General features: G+C 42.5%; 1 protein-coding gene across 1 annotated transcript in view; it reads right to left on the bottom strand.

Moving 5' to 3' along the window:
* Positions 1 to 763: 763 nt before the first annotated feature.
* T265_08004 (hypothetical protein) overlaps positions 764 to 22,070 on the bottom strand; it is a gene marked incomplete at both ends in the record, with an annotated part of 30,918 nt that continues 9,611 nt past the window's right edge. The window contains 5 exons of the mRNA XM_009173685.1: positions 764 to 1,271; positions 2,510 to 2,630; positions 7,253 to 7,493; positions 14,116 to 14,211; positions 16,401 to 16,487. Of these exons, the coding sequence (XP_009171949.1) occupies positions 884 to 1,271; positions 2,510 to 2,630; positions 7,253 to 7,493; positions 14,116 to 14,211; positions 16,401 to 16,487 (933 nt within the window). The remainder of the gene's footprint in view (positions 1,272 to 2,509; positions 2,631 to 7,252; positions 7,494 to 14,115; positions 14,212 to 16,400; positions 16,488 to 22,070) is intronic.

Here is a 22,070-nt window from a genome sequence, read left to right on the forward strand (position 1 = left end):
TAGGTTACTGTTCTTGTTCACTGAGGTTTGTATGAAAAAAAATATCTTTGGAAATGCAACCCTTGGAATTTATAAAATTAAAGTCTATAATCGATTGGGAATAAGTTTCCATGGGTGGAATCATAACTGTTGGAAAAACACGACTAAACAGCATGCTTTGCCGATAATTAAACCAAGTAGATGTCACATACAGCTCAGCCTTTTCGACCTTGTTCATGCAGAACACGGTGCGGATATTCCAACTTTTTCGGTCTTCTTATGTCACAGAATGAATACGCAAGCCTTCATGGATCTCTATTACCAATGAGTATCCACTTTGGAATACGCAATCGCCTGTACTAAAGTGGATCGAAGATTCTGAGGAGGGTGCGTCGGTAAATGAAATGGAAAGAAAAGCAAAAAACCGCAAAGTTGTCAACAGACGCTATTTCTTTCATTCATCAGTCAAATCGCTTTGAAGCAACAAGCAAAACCGACAAGAATTCAGTGCGAAAGCCCACAACTAGTTGCACAAACTTCAACGACCTGTTCGAATGTTATTGGACCACGCGCATCAGCAATCCCAGAAAAGGACTGCAATCCCATCTCCCCAGGATGATCCTATTTTCCATCTTTGAAAAACAGTTGGTAGTCGATTGCTGCCTGTTGACTGGTGGCAAAGAGGATATACTTGACGGGTTTTCTACCTCAGAGATTACTCTCAGTGGCGAGTAAACGTCGATGACCCAACCAAAACAGGCCAAAAACACTCCGAAATGTGATCAAGAGAGACAATTATTATTATAGGAAGTGGAAAACAGAAAAAACAAGATGAAATACCATTACATATCTAGCTTATCACAATAGTTTCGTGAACTAATCCATTTAATGGTTGTCAAGGTTGTTATTCGAAAAAATAGCATCTAGTGTGAGAATATTTGGTAATCTCATGGTCAAACGAAATAGTGCACGTAAAGCATTCCTGCAGCACTGCCCAAGACNGCTCAATCAAAGGACCATGCCACCCAAAACCGACAAGCCAGTAAATAGTGAATCCGTAGAAAAGCAACAACGACGGCAGTAGATCGACCAGTCTGAGTGGCTGTAGTACGGCAGCTTCTTTGTGCATTTCTTTTGGCATTGCTTTCATGATAATTCCTTGTATATCATCGGAAGCCGGATGCAACCCTCCGTTCGGTATTGTGCTTGACAAGTGGTTTGTTTCGCCGTCGGCTTTACACAGCGAATGGCCGTCCGATGGATAAAAGTGGCTCTGGAGATTTTCAACAAATCTGAAATCATGAAATATCGGAACATGCGTTTCAGATCATTGCGCTCTAGTAAACGTGGACCAAAGCCAGAAGATGAAACTCACACAGGATAGTCTAATTCGAATACCGTTAAACCTTTATCGTTAAATGTCCCGTAACCATCCAAGAATTGCTCGATGTGAAGCTAAGATGTCCCGAGGGGAAAAGGGATTGCTCAAAGCTTGGGGTTTCATATAATCTTGGGACGCTCTGTCGTCCAAAGTCATCCAAAGATTTCTGCTGGGATAGTTGCAGATTCCGGAACGTCTGAGCATGAGAAACGTTACAGAATTCTTGAGAGGAGTCAAGCACAGTAAAAAAAACTGCCATACAGTGCTCTTGCTATTTTTATCGATGGCTTGCAGTTATGGTGTAATCGGATGAGACTGTTTCCTGAACATTAGATGCGAGTTCGTTTGTGAAGGTATAGTCAGTTCTGGGGCGGATCCCATCACATCAGAGCATTTAGCGTGATTAGGGCTGACTAGACAGGCACATATCTCATGTGACACGTGTTGTGGTGCTGGTGTAATACACCTTCCAGAATGAGGAGCACATGAATCTCTGAGTGACTGACCACAGGCCCTAGAAGACATCACCCAGTTGCTGATGTCAGTGGCATTTATGCGGTTCACTTTTTATTCAACTTATCTGAATGGTTGGACGAGCAGACCCCTTGGGTTTTAGTGGTAGAATAACACTGGGTTCCTCTATCTGTCCCACCCCATTCTCTTCATTATGGAACTCAAGATGAATTTAGTAACATCTATGCAACCGTGAGGCAATGGTGTTCGTCAAGATAGTGATGCTACTTCAGTTGACGGTCGTGAATTGTCCATCTCAAGTCCATGCATCCGCCGACCAGCCTTGAGTGACTGGTGACGACCAATGCCTTCAAGGGATGTCTCATACAGTTGAGGCTTACTGCGACTGCCAGTTTATCATTCCAAAGATCCTGTTGTAGTCCAAGCCACTGGCACGTTGATTATCGGGTTCTCCATGATGACCGATAAGTGATCCAACCAGCTAGGTTACTTGAAGAAGTCAAAAGCTTAGCAATGAACTACTCTTACTCAGTCAATGTAAAATGTGAAGACGATTTTTGCGTTCCTAAAACCTAGCCACAAATCATCATGCCGACCGTATTGTTGTGGGATTCCATCTTAAGATTTATTTACTATGTTCTCAGAAAAAGTAAACTCAACCTGAAAATGACTTACTCGTCTTTGATGTGGAATCGTTCGCACAACCATTTGTACAGTTGGTTATCGCCTACCGGCACAGAATGGATGGGGATGCGTGTCACGTGAATGTGCAAACTTCGTGTGGAATCCATCCAATCTAAGGGTTCCGGAGTGGGGAGGGGCGAGACGTGGGACAGTGTAATGGTGATCCAATATATAAAGTGACAGCTGAGTTACAGTGCGTCTAGCGGCGAAATCAAAACAGTTAGCGAACTCAAATTAGTATGAGAAATCCCTTCATCCGCTTCGGTTCGGGACCACTCAGGTGATACATGTTTAAATGAAAACTATAAAGGATTTGCATCAACATGCTTTTCTACGGCTTGGAGCAGCTCTTGTGCCCTGGAACAAAAAAGTTTATGAAAGGTTAGTGGTCTGAGAGGTCTGATTTCATAGATCTGTATGGAATACATTTTGCAATGAGTGACGGCTGTGGGACAGAAAATTAGCACAGTTCGTCGAATATGATGTAACAACCAACTGGTTATTCCACAACCACTTTTCCATGAAGTGTGCGGAAAAACCATGCACTACTTCGACTGAGAGCGTGATGGTTTCCACGAAAGTGATCTTGGAAGAATCCGGGTCCTTCGCAAATAAGGTTATACTGTCGCAATAGTTGATGCCGATAAACGTCTCTATAGGTAGACAGATGATCACCTCACCTTCTAAGCTACTGTACAGATCCCTTCACTTGGACTATCAAGCAGAGGTGGTAGGGAGATTGAACAATCACCGAATCCACATACCCGGTTTAAACTACCTTACCAAAATGTCAACCAACAGATATTTGCGGTTGGGCTAACAGCGACGTACACGCTTTCACGCGGCTGACAAAAGCATCGTGGGGACGAACTGGGATTAGTTCAAGTAGGAAACCTTGGATCCTCAACGCGGAGGTCTCCCTAACCTTAATTAACGCCTGATAAATCCGGATTTCCTAGGCAGGAGATATCCAGCGGCCAAAGTCTATTGTTCATCGGTAGCCTCGACCAATAATTAGAGCTTGGTGGTTAGATAAGGTGTCCAATAATGAAATCCAGAGTTGTTGTCAATAACTGCGCTGCCAACCTCAGCTCCTTCAACGAGGGAGCTTAAGATATTCTGGACATTATCAAGCAAGAACGGTAGCGAAAAGAACTAATAACGCAAAGGATTTCAGAATAAACAAGCGAGTAGTGTAGAAAGTTGGCGGTAGCCTGTCTGTATTCTTTTCATCATGACAATCGGGGAGATCCCGTCAGGTTCGATGAACCAAACACACAAAGGATGTTAACGAACTGAAGTCTCAGACACACGGCAACTATGTTGGGGGAGCAACTAAAACGGTTCCGTGACACAAGGATGAGCGACCAAACGAGACCATCACTATTGCTTGGAATTCTCAATTCAGGATTCATCAAATCCGCTACCTTCACCACATTTACTGGAAGTCCCTACGTTAGCTGACGCAAGATAAAGTTACCCAAAATTGGTGCCAGTTGATGAGAGCAGTAACATCCTGTAATGATAGTTAACCTCAGCAAGGATGAAACAGCCTACCCCTGTACTGAATTCAGCTGACGTCACTCAGTGAAATCTACTTGGATGTGATTGACGCTTCCGGCAAGTCACCAACCTTTGCCTGAACGGCCATGGTGATGTCTCCTCGCATATCAACCACCAACCTCAGCGAAAACACAAGTGATGAACGACCATGATTATTGTGTCCGTTGGAGATGAGAAAGGTCGGATCATGCGTAAAAGAAACCAAAAGAATCCATTTTGAATGGCCAGTATTAATCAAAGGTATTAATTGTCTTCACAATGTCATCAAAATGCGTCCGCATATTTGGTTCGTTTTCTTCAACCGGACTTCCGCCCGTGAACCTCTGGTAAACAGAAATGAATGAACTGTGGAGCCCATGGATATGCGTGCGCAAATAGAATGCACAACGTAAAATATTCATCTTAGATGTGCTCTCACTTCATAAGCATCATCTCAACTAAATGTTAGGAACTAAGTAATGCAATGAGATAGCTGTTCGAATACGGACCCAAACTTCATCACAGGTGATACAGTAATGACAACGTCCGTGTTCAGCTGTCGAAAGGCTTCAAAAAACAGATACACGAAGGTTGACACATCGGGATACACTTCACACAAAGTATTCCACACCTTGGAAAGTGGAAATCACAGCCATTTGAAATTGTCTGAGTTTGATGGCTTTGTTCTATCACCCATCGATGTTGTGATGTCAGTGCCCAGTGGCAAGTTGTGTTGCATTACGTCACACTGGCGTATTTCATTACAACGCACCGCTATCCAATGACATAACTCAGGACATCTCAACTGATGATGAAAGGTTTGCGACGACACTACAAGGTCCAACCATTTAGCACACGGACTAAGTAACTAAACTTCACTTCCATAACAATGTCTAATGTCTTATAAATGACCAGATGCCTCACAAAATGGATTACGTTCACTTCAGTACATTGTGCACGCCACACCAAGAGGGTTCCACAATTTAGTTGACGATCCAAGGTAGAGGATACCGTCACGAAAACCACACTGCATTCCATAGAAGTAATATACTAATCACAAGTTTGATGAAAACTCTTCGACACGTAAAGACCGGTTTCGCTTAAGAACATCATAATTGAGAGATTCAGCCGGGTTCCAGATGAGTCACCCTTAAAAACCAAAGTGATATGCAAATGAGTGCATTTATCATACACATCAATCAGTCGACCTAATGAAAGATATACGGGGGTGGGACCAATTTCGACACCAGATTAGAGTCTCCTGAACACTGAAATCGAAAATTCAGCTGTTTCCAAAGTACTGAGTTCCGGGGTTGAGGATTCAAGGAGATCGGAATGTTGTCGGATTATGCGCTTGCAAATCGTAGATAAAAACCTCTACAAATAATGTGTAGACTGACCCATACAAACCAGTTTGAGAAAATATCAAACAAACTGGAGTCACAGACAAACCAAACAACAGGCCAAAGAAGGTCGCAATCATCCTGGGTTCGTTTGAATCATCCTTCCACACCGACTGAATATGTATACCTGAGTTAAACCACCTGGAATTGACGGTTTAGAACCTCACTACATTCTAAACATGATAACACAAAATATGCGACATTCTGTAGAAGTCGTACGAGCAAAAAAACAGATCACCAAAAGATACTTTCCAAGTGCACTGACCTGTGAATTTTTATGATCATTAGTAACAAAAGGTTAAACTTTCAAAGCAGTTATCCATATTCCCAACAATTTAGGTGACACTAGTGGTGAAAAGGCAGCGGACAGTTATCAGGGAGCTTGCGACATTTCATAAAATATCAAGTTTGCAAAATGGCACTGGAATCAATCAATGCTTCTGGAAGTTACTCTTATACTCGAATGTTTGGGGTGGCAAAACTTGGTATTCTGTCCTGTGCACTTGGTAATATACAGCCTAGTTCACCACTCTCAATCTTAACTCGGTGAGACCAGCTTGTTGAGAACTATGCGTTCCAGATGAGAGAACACAGATGATGTTCCAGAACACAGATGTTCCAGATGAGAACAGAGATGTGAGAAGCGTTAGATGAAACAGTGTCCAAATAGGTATGTGGTTGACAAATAATGCGACTGTAATCGAGATTCGCTCCTGTAAGTGAAGTCAGTCTATGGCGGAAAGCCTAGAATTGTGACCATGTTTAGGAGAGACTGAACTGCACCATGAATCTCATCCCTTGGAACTTTGATTGGAATGATTTGATTTTTAGCGGCAATGACAAGATCGCCCGTTTAGCTCCGATGTGTGTGCTAGCAGGGACCGCGGAAAAGATAACCTGACTGGCCGGCCAGATAACACCTGGCCGGCGTGGTAGCTCATTTGTGGTGGGACAAATCGCTTAGCGATTTTGAATGAGAAACAGGCAACCGATTCAGGAAACAAGGTACTAACTCTACTCCTGCTTCCTTTGATACCAAAAAAAAACCAGCTGGGATTCACAGTCTTCCACCACGTTAATCCGGCAATACGCATTAAAAATGTGGTCACTGTGTTGCAACATGATCAACAGTGAGTCCAGAATACTAGATTCGAGCATAAATAAGACTATTGGTTACATTCTCTGATTAGAAAATTGTTCTGGTCAGCTCTGCAGGTTGTCTGAAATGGCATGTAATATATCTATGGTACATTATTTGCGATAAATTGTTCTAATTGAGACCAACTTCAAAACTAGGCAAATCTTATGTTAGCGCTTCAGATTCAATTGTCCTGAGGAATTGTCGAAAACTAATCAGTTCTACCAGCACTCCAAGTACCATAATCAAAGTGTCCATTTAGATTTGGATAGTAACTCCTTCAAAGAGCGTCACTCAAAAAATTAAGAGCTTTGCGCTCAAAACCAGAAGAAACGCTTACTCATGACTACGTGAAACGTGTGAGAACTCTTGTTCGTTGCATTTTCTAACTTTGCTGAACCCTTGTATGAGAAGCTGGTATTTTTTCGCTGTGAATCATTCAAATATAAAGACCATAAGGATGCCCGCTACACCACACTAGCTGTTCTATAAACCTTACTCAAACATACCACATCAACACAGTTCATCGGGGCTATGGATGTGCTCAAGTCGTCCAACACACAATGGTAATTCACATACCGGACTAAGGACTCACACATAGACTTAAAAATTGAGTCAATGAGAACAGAAGAAGCATCAGAACAAACTTACTTAAAAGCTGAGGGACTCGTATCCGGTGGTCCAGCGGACGGCCATGAGCATCAGCGTAGACAACGGACACGTCGTAGATCACATCTACGTAGTCACGAAAGTTGTCCAAAAGAAGTTTTAATCCTTTGTAACGCGGTGTCAGGTGGTGGCGTAGTGGTTTCGTCCCTGGTTTGCGTAAAATGTTCAGAATACTGATATAAGCACACGAAAACGTTTTGCTATTCGGTCTCCAGCAGTTTGTCTGAATGAATAATTTCATTGTAGGCTTGTAAAGTCCGGTAATTTCAAGGTGAAATACTCGACCATACGTTAGAATCATCGTCTACAGTAATTAGAATAGGGGGTACTTGATTCACAAAGCGCTAATACATTTTTCGTATTCGAAATGACAAAAGTCGTTCGACGAAAATCTTGAAAGCCGATTATATCAGATATCAGTCCACTAGTATTTATGCTCTACTACCTGGTAAAACTATATAAGTATTTTCACGTTTCAGTTCTTTTGAGTGGATATCAGTGCTTGTTTGCATGACGTTTATAAGTCTCAAATTGCCTAAAATTGGCAAATTTACGAACCCTTTTCCCCGAAACTTGTTCCTGGAAAGGGATCAACGGAGAAAGTGTGGTAAAAAAATAACCAAGTATAACCGATATCCTAAAACGCCGTTTGTTAATCTACCCGAATAGTGGTCCAGCCCAGGAAGGGGTCACTGCACCGAAAAATTAACTAGAACCATCTACATGGTCAAAAATGATCTACATTTCCTAATCAAAAGTTTTATATACAATATTTTACAAGTCTCCATTTTGTGCTCAAAACAGGGTCATTTTGATTGAGGTATGGTGTCTAATGGAAGGTTATACTGTCTTCAGCTACTCTTAGAATTCGATGAACTCTAGCATTTCACAAATAGAAGGAAGCACAGAAGGAAGCGTTCCAATAGTAGTGGTGATTATGTGGTTATATTTGGTGATTTTACAAAATGATGTCCTTCTGTCGGTAAAGTCGGTATATGCTGAAAAGCTGAGGAGCACTTCACACCTCTTTCATCCATATTGGGAAAAATCTACCGGGTACATCCCACAAAATCCCCCAGAGGTTCGAGTCCACGACCTTCCGACCAGCAGTTAAAGACCAAACCGATCATCAAGTGTAACTTATGTAGGTAAAGCATGAGTAGATATGATATAACTTGACCAATTGTGCAAGCGCGGAATTCACTTTACATGACCATGCGACGAATGAATTCTCGAGTGACGACTTCCCAAATGAGAGGATTCCGTTTCTTATGCAATTCAGTGTCACAGGAATGTGTGCGAACTAATCATACTGCTGACCAGCCATTTGTGGCCGAACAGGATGTATTTAAACCACGCATTTCGCTTTTCTGGTTCGCCATGTGTGTTAAACCACTGCTGATATTTCTAAATAATAAGGATGAATTGGCTGTCCAGCACTTCCCAGGTTCTTGGCACAGCTTAGCCTCGCTCACAGAACGCGCGATTGCATTGGGACACCTGGAACTGTTAATCAAATAAGATACACATGCATTTTCGGATAAATCACCTGCCATGCTAGCAATTAAATTTGACGTGGTCGATAGGCAAGATTCAGGAAACTCAAGTCCGTTGTAATCACCCAACAATGAGTTGTTTTGTGTAAAATGTCTGTTTAATTGTCCACAATCTGAGCATACGTATGTCAACAAATCGCCGGTCTAAGATGTAACTTTTGTAACAGTTGTTTTGGAGCTACGTTATTTTAACAGTTTCCGCTCTATATTTCTTCCATATTTTGTCCAAAGAATGCGAATACTCGCTTAACTTTCAATTATTGTTTGCCACCATCGTTTGTCTATGTGGTCACGTGCTCATTGTGACTAACTGATTAGTTAAACAATACGGACAGCGAGATTCATGAAAGAAAACGTTCGGCTCTAGTAGACTTTAAGGTATCCTAAAGGTAACAATAATCTCCCATGAAAATTGTTCAAAAATAACTCCCTTTTCGGTGCCCAACTCGCATAGCACCAGAAGGAAGCACGAGGGCTGGGATAGTTCCAGGTTTCCCAAGCCTAGACAGAGGAAGTCGAGAGGCAGAGGTCGGGTTCGAACCACGGACCTCCCGGTCAGTGAATTTGCGTTCTAACCACTTGAGTCATCTCACCCAAGTCTCCCTTGAGTTTGCCAGCAACAGATGGTTTACTCAGTTGCATGACAACAAGCGTTTTCGCATACCACTACTTCCAATATACGGCTTACAAATGCAGCACTTATTGTAAACGAGTATACTAGCATAATGGTTGGTTGTACGGCAGTCAAGCATCGGTGTTGAATACTGATGTCATGCTGTCGATGATGATGATGATGTCACAACCGGCTGCAGATCTGCAAGTCATGCTGTCGATGATGATGATGATGTCACAACCGGCTGCACGAAGATCTGCAAGATATTCTTGAGGCAAAGCGAAACTGATTATGCCTTTAGTTGATTAACCGTGAGAGGACGACAGAGATAGAGAGTATTAGGTGTCCTTTTCGGGATCTCCCTGCCGCATCAGGCCCAATGGAATTCGAAACAAGTGAGTAAGGACCACATGCTGCTTTAGGCAACGCAGTTTGTGGAACGGCATGAGCGCAACTTAGCCCGTTTGAACAGGGGGGAGGAATGAGACCTGAGGGGAAAAGCGCAGTTCTAATGCACGTGGCTATCACTGTTGATAGAGTATGGTTGCCAAATATGACAGGAAGAACCACAAATATGAGGTACATAGAGCATGAGTTGAGTGGACTGTTGATTCACCCCACTCACTAGCCACAGTAAAGTGAAAATATCTGCTCCAGCACCACTACAGTAGCAACATATGACAAAATGTATTGTCAGGTGGGTGTGGAGCAGTATACAGCATACACAGGACACATTTTCCTATCAACCGTCTTCTAGCTTTAGCCTTTTACTACACAATCTTGCGTTCTCATAGACCTGGCCTCGGTGATGGATGTGGTGGGCAAAAGTCTAGACGGTTAGATCTGCTTTCTATTTCGTAAGCGCGATCAGTGTTGCAAGATCTTTCCTTGGGTCAACCAACTCCAGAAGTCTATGCAGCTCCGTAAGCAATGTGAGAGTATTTAAATCAGTATGGGTCCGTCACATGAGAATCGAGTCACAGCAGTAATCAGATGTTCATGTTCTGTAGGAAAAAATTAGGTATATGTGGGGAACCCTGACAGGCGCATAATATTTAGGTCAGGATCGGGCCGAGTAAAGTTTGGTTACCTATAAAGTTTCGTGACTGCTCAAGGTGAGACATGAAAGACTCGAGTATATATATATATATACTTTATAGAATATCTTTCACTGAGCTGCTTTGTAGTCGTGTACGAACTGATTTAAATGAAATGTTATGGAGGCATCTAGATGGTCACCATAAATGGCAAAACAGACGCCGCTGGGTGCAGGGAGATACGACTGTAACAATGCAAGTAACCCTGTCAAGGCTATCAGCGGATGAACACGGGAATCAAATATATACTAGTTTGGGGATTATACCGACAAAGTGCACTGCGACACAATCCTGCACTTCGGCTCAACTGCTAGTGAGGGGCAGACGAACACACAAGCCTACATCGCAATCCTACTTTCCAGCGAGCAGCAGGACCCGGAGACGAATACGACACCAAACGAGTAGAATTTGTATGTCAGGAGCATCTCAGCATTGTTTCAAAGAGGGTGGGAATTTAATCTTTATTTACACCGCCAGGTCGTAAGCCTGTTTTATTATTCGCAATAAGCAGTTGATCTGGCAATGTTTTCTTGTTAGAAAAGGCCACCAACCACTAGCGTATGCGTTCGTGCAAAGTTTTGAACCAATATCTCGTCGTGTACTGTACTCAAAACACCCACTGAGTTTTGTACAGTTTTTGTCACAGTAGGAGAGGGCATGACTGCGCAGGTGGTTCAGTAGATCCGACAAACTCGGTTTACGCCGCACCAACTAACTGGCTTGTTCAGGAAATTTGGTGCCAAAATGCCAAACGGGGGAAAGCCAAAATCGAAATTCGCGCTGCATAGCTTCAGTGTCATACTCGTTGGCTCTTCGACCAGGGATAAAATCTGAACCTGGCTACATACATACTTGTACTTCGAGTGATACAGGAAAATATATGTCATCTCTCAAGTTGAACAATTTATCTTTGATGATGATCGACTGTGTCGGGATGTCCGGGTAAACAGGAAATACAGGTATCATACACCCTAGTGCTGATGGCTAAATTGTGCCGTGCATCGTAAGAATTAGGTATCTTGCTATGATTTACTACTAAGAGGAAAAGTGCAGTCACGTCCTTTGCTGGGAAAGCGCGAAGCTCATTGGACGAAAACGATCGATAGAAACAGACATTGGATTTATTCTGGTATTGCACGAATCAACTTTGTTCTACCGCTCGTAAGAGATTCTTTGGAATGTGTCTAGCAGTTATTTGCGGGAGCCATCGATGCGCTTCCCCTAGTGCTGGTTCACTGGAATTTTTCGGCAGGAAAAGCTGGTGCCCCTGAAGTAGAATGGCTGAGCACATTGTCAAGTGTCTTGTCCGAGCGATGGGACGAAGTTGGATGGAAACAAAACAGAACTTATCGAGACACAAGACCCTGCTACCTGACAAAAAACCTTGGTTAATTTAGCTCCAAAATTTAATTCGAAAGTGTACATTGTGATGCAAGGAAATAAATGTCGGTCTTTGGTGCACAAGTGTGAGGGCGCATTATTCGTTGATTGCCCGTTTGCATTTTCTGACCAACAGTGAAAGATGAATGGGACGCGGCAGTATGTGGTTGGGCCGCTTCTACCCACATACAAACTCTGTTGAAAAGAAGCAGTACTGTTTGATGCGATCCGTGTCGCATTACCAAGCTTACCTATACAAAGTGATCAGCTGACTTTCGTTGATGGGGTAAATATATCGGTTGCATGCACAGGGCTGTTTGGTAACGCGAAAGGAAGCCGCACCTATCGTCCTTCAGCTCAGCTGAACCAGAAATCGGACACACGGGAATACAAATAAAGCAGGTAATGTAACGTTCACCGGTTTGGCCTATGCGTCCGATACGATTATTCTAGATTCTACGAGTGTGTTCAACCTAATTTGGCGACCTGAATCTGGTCGAAATGCTGTGCGATCAATGGGACATTCACTAATGACCCAAATTCACACTGGTCACCATTATGGTAATGGGAGAATTTCGGAAGTCTCAGCTAAAATTTCTTACTTTATAATGAAAGAATTTGAAGAAATCTGTAATGTCGACACTTGAAGGATAACATTGTCTTTATTAGATGCTGTCATTGGCTCTAATCTTTGTACGACTAGTGGTGTGGTATAAATGTATGAAACGTTTCTCTTCCAACAGTCATGCGCGGTAAATCGTCAGAATACTTTTTCTGGGAAGACGTATAACGCCAGCTGTACTGACAAATATATATGTACGATAGCACGATTAGGAGCATTCCGCTTCAGCTAGCGATCGACACCTTATGGTCACGGTCCAGGTAACCTTATTTCAGAGGATGATTGACAATTCCATGCAGAACAGGACATTTTAGTTCCTGAGGCAGCCTACGATTACAGAACATTTCCGTTTCAGTCGTTTCAGCTGTCTCAATGGGTGGATCAGCAAACGTGTCAACTCATATCTGGACTGGAAGTTGAGTCCGGAGGGGTTACAAAGCCAATGACTGTTGGCTGACCGAACAGGTTACATGGTACTTAGTTCAGGGTTTAAAATTGAACAAATCTTATACGTCAGGGTTTGTGGTCGTACCTCAGACGATTGACAGTCGTGTCCAGTTTAACTTTCTAGGTTGCTGAATCAGCTTTTGGAAGACTGTAATCCATGTGGCCAGTATCATCACTTGATTCATGTCGAGGGCTTTAAGCATGCGACAAACATTTTCACCAATCTTATGACTAATGTGGTGCTTCTCCCTTGCTGTGCTCAGTTGTGCCGTAGCACCAAAGGTTTTTCTAGACTAGCGAATCAAATCCAAGTTCCGCGTACCTCTGGACCGCCGTGATAGATCACCCACCCATAGTGTAACCTCATTACACAGGCCCGATGCTGACTTGTGCAAACAGATTTTCAATCGTATCCCTCGTTATGCCGTCATCAGTCACGCAGGCCACACGTTCATGACAGTGTGTCTTGGCTGCGGTGACCCTTATTGAACGCGCCGTCGAATGTATTCTGTGTCACCACCATCTGCCTTGACTTCGGTCCACCATTTTCTCACATCACTGGACAATAAAATCGGCAGATTCGTCCTTATGCTTCACTATGCTTGCTGTCCCGACTATGTGACGACCGGTGCGTCAGGGCGCGGATGGAGTGACATTTCGACCTAGTAATTTGACGTCATCAGATCAACAGACATTGTGTTTATTATGGGTGACCCTACGTGGCTGCATGAGTAATCGCTTTGGTGAACAGAAGACAACCAGGTGACGCACTGGTATTGTTCGGCCTGTTTGGTGTGTTGATAAGCCAGTTCTGTCAGGTTTGCGCAGAAACTGAGCTCCATGTACTTGTGTCTTTCAATCCTTGGCGTACACACAACTTTCGTCATTGGTTATCAAGACCTCATCATGCCGGCACGAGATAGACAGCTATGGTCTGTGGTCGTATAGAGCACCGCACATAGTCAGTGCAGATATGGTGAATCAATGCTCCCAGGCTTAAAGGTACGCTACAGAAAACAGGCGATGGTGAGTGTCATTATATTATTTCGTCTAGTGAAAATTTTGAAACCATTATAATTGCTTATAAACTCTAGCATTTTTATCATTACGAGTGTCATTATTGGACAAACCTCACCATTGTTCCGAGCAAACTCCGCGCTTTTTTCGATGACATCGAGGTGTTCGGGGTTGAAGCGTTTGCCTTCAGGATAAATTATCATCCAAACCTACAACAAGAAAAGACAGAGGCAAACTTGCAGAACCTGATTAATTATCAGGCAGTGACCGAGGGTAACCTCACGCCATAGGATTGACTGACGTTGATGATATGATTCTGTAAGCACACATTCAGTGAGAAGTTAAAAAAGCAGTATTTCAGCGCACTACTTTCTCAGGATGTATTTAGGATCTAAGAAAGCCTTTGCCGATGTGATCCGGTTTCGTGTAAACAGTAGGTGGTAAGATGGGTCTTGTCTTTAGAACATAATGAAGGAAGATTGTACCGCTTAACTTGGAGTTCAGCCCACCATTTTATCAGGAGAACAGCTGGTCAACTTTTAGTTCGGAGTAGCTCCCTCTCCTGTGTAGGCATAGTCGTGGTAATTAACTGGATTTTACTAATTTTTCCAGGAGGTCATACCCATTACCACATCGTTTTTAATAAAAAGTAAGGTATGAAAGATAGCATCCTGTAAACTGTTGTTTTTAGCCTAGTACAGCAGTGGAAAGATCACCTTTAGTTGAATTGGAATTACAAATCACGAAGTTTGCTCTTACTACGGGCAGGCTCCTCTTCAAAACAAACTTACCAGCAACACCCGACCAAACCAGCTGGTCTGGCACCAGAATGGTGTCACCAAAACCTCTTTTAGATTTTAGGGAGTATTCTGAGTTTATGCAGCCATCTGATTTGGTTCACCTCTATTCCGATACTCTGGAGTTACGGGCATCTACTAGCCACAATTATGGAGTTCCTAGTACACCTTATGTTAGACTTAGGTCGTTAGGTTGAACAGACATTCCTTTTCAGAAAAGTAAGGGTTTGGTAACCAAGTATTCCCAATACGGATGCGAAATTCGATTAACCATAAATCAAATCGAGCAAGGGGACTGCTGACCAGCAGTAGGTGTAACGATCGTCCTGTCGAAGGTAATGAAGGTTATGTAAGTGGTTAAAGTGGCAAATTTTTTCAACACCAACTATGTATATTCTTTAGTGATGATAATGGATCTCAGGCTTTCAATCAGCACTCTACTGAGAGATGTCCTGTCCGAATGCCTGCGTGCAGCACATTCCGCTAGACGACATCATAAACGAGAGATTCAATTGAGTCTCCCGTGAAAACCCGTGAAAATTGATTTGCAAATGAGTGTATGTCCCAAAACTACCTTTCCAGAGTGACCACTGTATTTATTCCGAGAACTATGCCATTCCGCAGCTTTGCGTAGATGAACCCTTATTATACCTATTGAATTTTTCCACTGGATTATAATTCAGCCGATGCGAACCAATCACACTATCAGTTGGCTTTAAGCATCGGCTGCCATCAACCGACTGTGCCGTGAGTAAAAAGGCAAGTTTAGCTTTATATCTCCTATGTGGTGACCTCGGTTGTTTCGTACCCACCTCTGGGTATCCTGTTACCATCCGCTCACACAACCTATGAGAATAGTTTTGCCGTAATAGTTGGATCTCTGTATTGTATCGCTCTGTGAAACCGAAGCTTAATAGGGTAGCTACAACGTAAATATCAATAAAAAGCGTGTTATTGAAAAACTACTCATAAGATGGCTGCAAACGCTTTGAGTACCATCATTGGGAGACTCAACTGACATTCAGTTGAGTCCCCCGTGAAAATCAAATTGATATGCAAACGCGTGCATTTTTTCCTTATATAAACTGACAACTTAATGAGTCCGCAGGAAACCAGGGGCATCTGGCATTTCAAAATACATTTGACATGAATACGGCTCTGGGAGGAAACAGGCCGTGTATTTTCGTATGCTGAAACGGTGCCCAGCACAAAGGCCAAATTAGCAAAGATAAGACAGATACAGGAAATCCTATGAGGTTCAATTCGTAAGTACACACACGAAGTGTCTCACCTCTTCCTTGATGTGTCGATTTCCTCCCGTAACTTGATGTGTTATCGTTCACCGTCGTTTAACTGAACTCGTTGTAGTCAAGCCAATCCCAACAAATAGAGGCGATAATGATTTATGTCGCTTAGTCCCCTAGTCAAATAACAAAAGTAGAATCTTCTTATCAATGACTATTTGCTTATTTGTGCTCCAGTGGGGTTTCCTGAAATTTCTGGACATGAAAGTCTTTGGTCAAATTGATTATTAAAAGACGGCTCAGTGGGTAACAGGAAAGATGTGTCACGTGATTAAGGGAACGGTTCAGTATACTCACATCGGACTGTACTTCTTTGATCTCGTTCATGACGTCCACTGCTTTTTGCGCCTGGAAATTGGACCGGTCGACAAAAACGAACGAATCCTGAAACGCGTCGCGGAAAAATTTAAACCCAGATGTTACTCAGTAAGATATCTAGTTTGCAAACGGACCGCGAAGCTGATTAAAGTCTCTTCCTAAACAGATAACATGCGAACATAAAAAAAAACGTTCGGTGCACTTCAAACATCCTTTTTCGGTAGAACTCGTGTGGTCCAAAAAACGGTAACAAGTGGAGTTGATTCCAATTACATGCTTCCAAATACCTTTCTGCCACAAAAGATTCTTCTAGTTTTTCTCTATCAAACGCAATGGAGCTTAAAACTGATGAGAAACGGATATATAGATCTAGTTTATACCACAAACCTCTGCTATTACGGGCTTTGCTGAAGGAAAAATAAACTTACCGACAGCTTTTGCTCAGTTGTAACACACTTCCGTTGCCTAGCTGCCATGCCACCCGAAGGAAGCACGAGGGTTGAGGTACTGTCAGGTTGCCCAAGCTGTCGCTTTAATGAAGCAAGAAACGTAACCTGTGTCTCTAGACAGAGGAACGTTCCACGGACGATTTCACATCAGAAGGCATAAAACTTGTCGCTCATCACAAACGGCATACTTGTAGTGATTTATAAACTAAAAACTGAGTTGATTTCCACAAGTACTCTCATTTGCACACGAATTTAGTTTTGACAGGAGACTCAACTGAGTCCAGCTGATTCTCTCGTCTGTGATGGTTCACTTCAACTGAGTGCGCTGCACCAGGCCGCCCCATGTTCTAGTTAGTACGATATAGTTGGTGTTGCAATACGTTGTTGTTTAGACTCAACATGCTACTCAGAAGGTAGCTGAAAACCCGTTGGCTGTCAGACGGCCATCGATCGGTTTTATCCTTCTTGGTGCTTTCCAGGTGGGCAGGAAATGAGTGTTTGCCAAAATATGTCCAAATTAAGTTCACTTAGAATATTAGGTTGATGGTTACTCGGGGAACGAGTTTATCGGATGAGCCCAAGAAGGGAAGAACCTATAATGGGCTGTCTAATGGTTTCCAGCAACCTTCCGAGTAGCTTGTTACTTCTAAACAACAACGGATTGATTTCAGTTTATTCATTCCGAACTTTGAAAGAAATTTAAACTTGGGTTTACCCTTTGTATCACTTATATCGGCGCCAAATAGACAGGTGCCCAAACGAATTCAACCGATGAGTAGACCAAGCACTGTGCATAGATCTGCCTACGCTACCTATAAATTTTTGGTTGCAGCCAGCTGTTCTTGACGCCATCCTAAGTGCTAATTTGGTTTCATAGCTAAATCTTGCTTGCGCAATGTACAGCCGGGCTTTGCTTGTACGTCTTTGTTGTGAACAATGGAAGTCACGTGACTGAGTTTGATATTGGTCTTGAATACAGATAATACAAGCTGTCACACAGAGACGATGTAACACATATGGACGAATGAACGTGCGTTAAATTGATCATCCTTATGAAGGGCAATACCACTAATTGCTAAAATTGAGTCTAAGAGGTTGATTCGCTAGAAAGAGGAAAGATCCAAGAGTCAACAAAATTTATTGATAGCAGTTGCATAACTTTCACCTTATTGGTTAATGCAAGCCCATCTGGACAAAGTTCCTACATTACAAGTTCATCCTAATCTGTCGACGCAGAATGGGATGATTCACAACATCGGGCCAAACTGGGGGCTCCACTCGCATTGCAGCTTGTTATACCGTTCTCCCGGCAACTGAGGATGGGTTTTGTCCAGTTTTTCCAGGAACATTGTGCTAGCAACTGAAAACCATCCCGTATCATATTCATAGAATAAACAGCTGATTGGTAACCACATATATTCCCTAAGCGAAACGAATTCACTATGCGAAGAGTCAGAAATGCGACTGGGAGTACATCTGAGCGGATCTGAATAGTACTCCCGCTTCGACGAAGAAGAGGTCGGACAGGGGACTCTTGGGTATCAGTGGGACAATTAGATAAATGGATATACTTATCGGATTGCTATCAAAACCATTAGAAAAATCGACACAACTTCCTCTGTACCTGAATGTATAGTACACCGTACAACTCAGTAACAAATAGATTTGTGTCCAATATATGTCACCAAGATGACTCAGTCTCGGCATTCAAANCCGTACAACTCAGTAACAAATAGATTTGTGTCCAATATATGTCACCAAGATGACTCAGTCTCGTCATTCAAAATTGCAGTGAAGAGACACAGGAACAGACTTGAAATGCTCTTTACTTGTTCTGTCAGTTTCACTTCGTCTGTAAGAAGTTTCCCAATATCGCGCATCTCCATCTACAACCACGTCAGTACACGAAATATCGAAGTTCTTTCTTGTAGATCCAGAAAGGTCGCACCTGATACAGAATGTGAGAATCAGCTGGATATTCTAACAAGGAACTTGAGAGACTATGCACGTGCATATTCGACTGGAAACTGATGTTAGTCAGCATCATAAATAGATGTGCATAAACACTACGTGAGCTTAAACCGGTGAATTCCAACAGAGATCCTCCTTAGTGAATCAGTTGCTTGGATTCCTTAACCGTCATAAGATAACTAGGTTTTTCTAATTCTCACTGCCGATTTATGTCCTTTATATCCCTCTACTTTTTCTCCTACCTCTGAGTTTATTATCATGCCTTCAATAAACACATTTTCTCAGCAAAAGTTTGGGGGCAGGGGTTCTTTGGACCTGCACATCACACAGTGCTGTTACAACCCATTTAATTACTTGCCAGTACGTAACAATTGTGTACTGCACGAATGGGTACAAAAGTAGGCTTGTGTTTTGAGTGTAGTGTGAACGATTCACATGTTAACTAGTTCGTTACTACACGGTCGGATTCAAGCTGTAGCTTGAATCCCTATATTTAGTATCGGGTATCTGAAATGAAGCTGTGTTGATGCTTACAACTGGTGTACCTACAACAAGCAGATGATGAGGGTGAAGGGTGCAGTAAAATGCCTTGGTAATTTTTTATGGAATGCAGGCACACTCTGATTCCGCTAGAATACGGGCTAAATTGACGATGATCGATAACAGAAGGATGTTACTCTGTTAGAACCGCACCATCATTACCAGGGCCGTGACAGCCTCAGCAAGAGCAATACAAGTTGTACAGCGGGTTCTGGAGGGTGACGCAATAAATAAACCGGAGGTCACAGATGAGGCTCTGGGAAATGTCAGGGTGGTGTTCACTCGTACATCTACCTTGCTAGAAACCAAGTAATAACCCACGGCTCGCAAATTTATCCAGTGTCAAGGTGCATTAGCGTGGAAAATGATTAAAAGATCGACCTTGAGATAATTAGATGAATACTTTTCGATCATCAGTTGTGATAGCGAAAAGGCCAGGAAAGTGACGGAAAATAAATGCTGGAGTTTTATTAGCCCTATAAGTGGTGGTACGTTAGGGGAATCTTATTCTTCATTTGAGTCGAATGCACCAATAGGCAATAAGCAACGCATTGTTTGCCTAGGTGTACAGTACCTCGTTTGGTATTTTTCCGAGCAGGATTTCCCAAGCTCATCGATTCTGCTACATAACTGTATATCCTCAGGTGTCTTTTTGGTGTTTTACAATCGAACCGTATTGGTTATTCTCTACGGGTTTTTACTGAGGCTCATCTGCAAGACAAGCCAATTTAGAAACTTGATCGTTTCACACAGCAATGGTTTCCGTATTATAAGGCACAAATGTTCGTGCATTGACTTGCTGGAGCACGCAGCCAAGGATAGTTTATCCATAAATGGTGATTCACCACTATTTAAAGCCCAATCCAAAGCGGATTTCAGCCTTCTTCAGGGTGCACAATTAAAGACACGATGCATGAAAATTCGACCCCTTCTCGACATAAGATCATTTGATTCCCTTATGTGAGCATAATGTGGTCAACAGAACTTGGCTACTGTTGTTAACATCAGGCCCTTATAACACAATACCAGTAGTCAATAAGTCAACTTACAGGAACAGTGACTGAAACTGTTACGATTCCCACCAAGGTTTGTAGTATAAATGTCTACAAAATCATTAATCGATTTTTGAAGACAAATACGGTTGTTTGGGGTCAGGCAGATGCCTGAAGTCACCATGTTTGTTTGCTTCATTTGATAACTACAAGATCCTTGAACTCAGATTTCGGCGTCGTTAAGAGTGTAATGAATTCATAGTTAGGTTGTATAGAGTGATTAGACGACCACAAAATTTAGATCTCAAAGATAGAGATCCGCTGCTGGAGCGACAGGTCGCCGGACAGTAGGCAATTATACGAGCAATAAATACTGAATAAAAGGAATAGGTATCTTAGGCTATGGTGGCTGTTTTAGCGAACCGTTGCCAGACAGTGGTCAGAGGACTATGTTGTATTCGTATGGTTTAGGAAATTGCGCAGGAGGGGCCGGGAACTCAGAGAATCATGAACTTGAATGAAATCATGAAGCTATCTGCGGTATACAAATGCCGTAAACGGTTTAGTAAAGATTTGGTTACATAATTGCTTAGTGACCTGTCTTTGTGGTTGTTCTGACAGCCTACAGTTGTGCACAACCCAGGAATTCCAGCTTCAAACTGCTAACTGAACATGCGACCAAAAAGTGCATCTAACAGCTTTCTATCAAGCCAAACCCACGATGAAGGATACCAAGGCATCTGCTGGCGTTGGTGGTGGGCTTTTGACAGTGACCTGTGTTTCCCAGGGGCTGTTGGATAAGAATGTTGAAGTCATTTTAATGCCTGAAACGCGTAGTATGAGGAATTTCTGAGTGTAAGTCAGGGTTTAGGAAAAACGGTGGGGAAGTACATGGCACCTATCTGCACTCGCTGAAAGATGGCATGTCCATGACCAGGGAAGGCTGACTCCCAGCCCAACAGCCCAGTATCCGTGCATACGGGTTACAGTTGTGGAGCCTAATAAAGGTCGTCTTGTCACTCGCCAGTAGTCAGGTTCCAGTCAGCCTTGTAAGGTTTGGACGATTTGACATATCTTTCATGCATCCACTTTTGGTTGGGATCAATGAGGCATTCAATAAATTCACCGACATAATATAGATGATTCGGGCAATATTCACGAATTCTTTCCGACAGACATCCTGTAAATTGAACAGTGTTGGACGCTGACAAGCAGGCTTCGAAGTGTACACAAGAACTAGAAGCCACACAAAGCAATCTGACATTGGCATACAGTAATAAACACCGACCTTCAGAGGAAATCCATGGGTTATCGCGCTCAGTAAGATAAAATTAATCTTAACCACAATTTAAACTCATCTTATTTGTCAGTCCATTTAGCTACAAAGCAAAACTTTCGAAATTTGTGCACCCGTATAAACTAGTTGTCTGTGAATTTTTTTCAAATTCCTAGTGATAAAGAATATATGGACAAATACTAGCTAAGCGATCACGGCACGTGAAGATTACACAATAATTTCCCACAGTGCGAGCATGAATCGAGTACCCTTATGTTGGGCTTCGTTCACTGGGTCAAAATTTGTGGTTCCACTTGTATGGGGTTTATCAACGATCTCAGTATCGTATATCAGAATCATTTTAGAGAGAGTTTCATTACTTCAAGATAACCAAGATGGTTATATATATATATATATATAT

Source organism: Opisthorchis viverrini (assembly GCF_000715545.1).
Source record: "Opisthorchis viverrini unplaced genomic scaffold opera_v5_193, whole genome shotgun sequence".
Lineage (NCBI taxonomy): Eukaryota > Metazoa > Platyhelminthes > Trematoda > Opisthorchiida > Opisthorchiidae > Opisthorchis > Opisthorchis viverrini.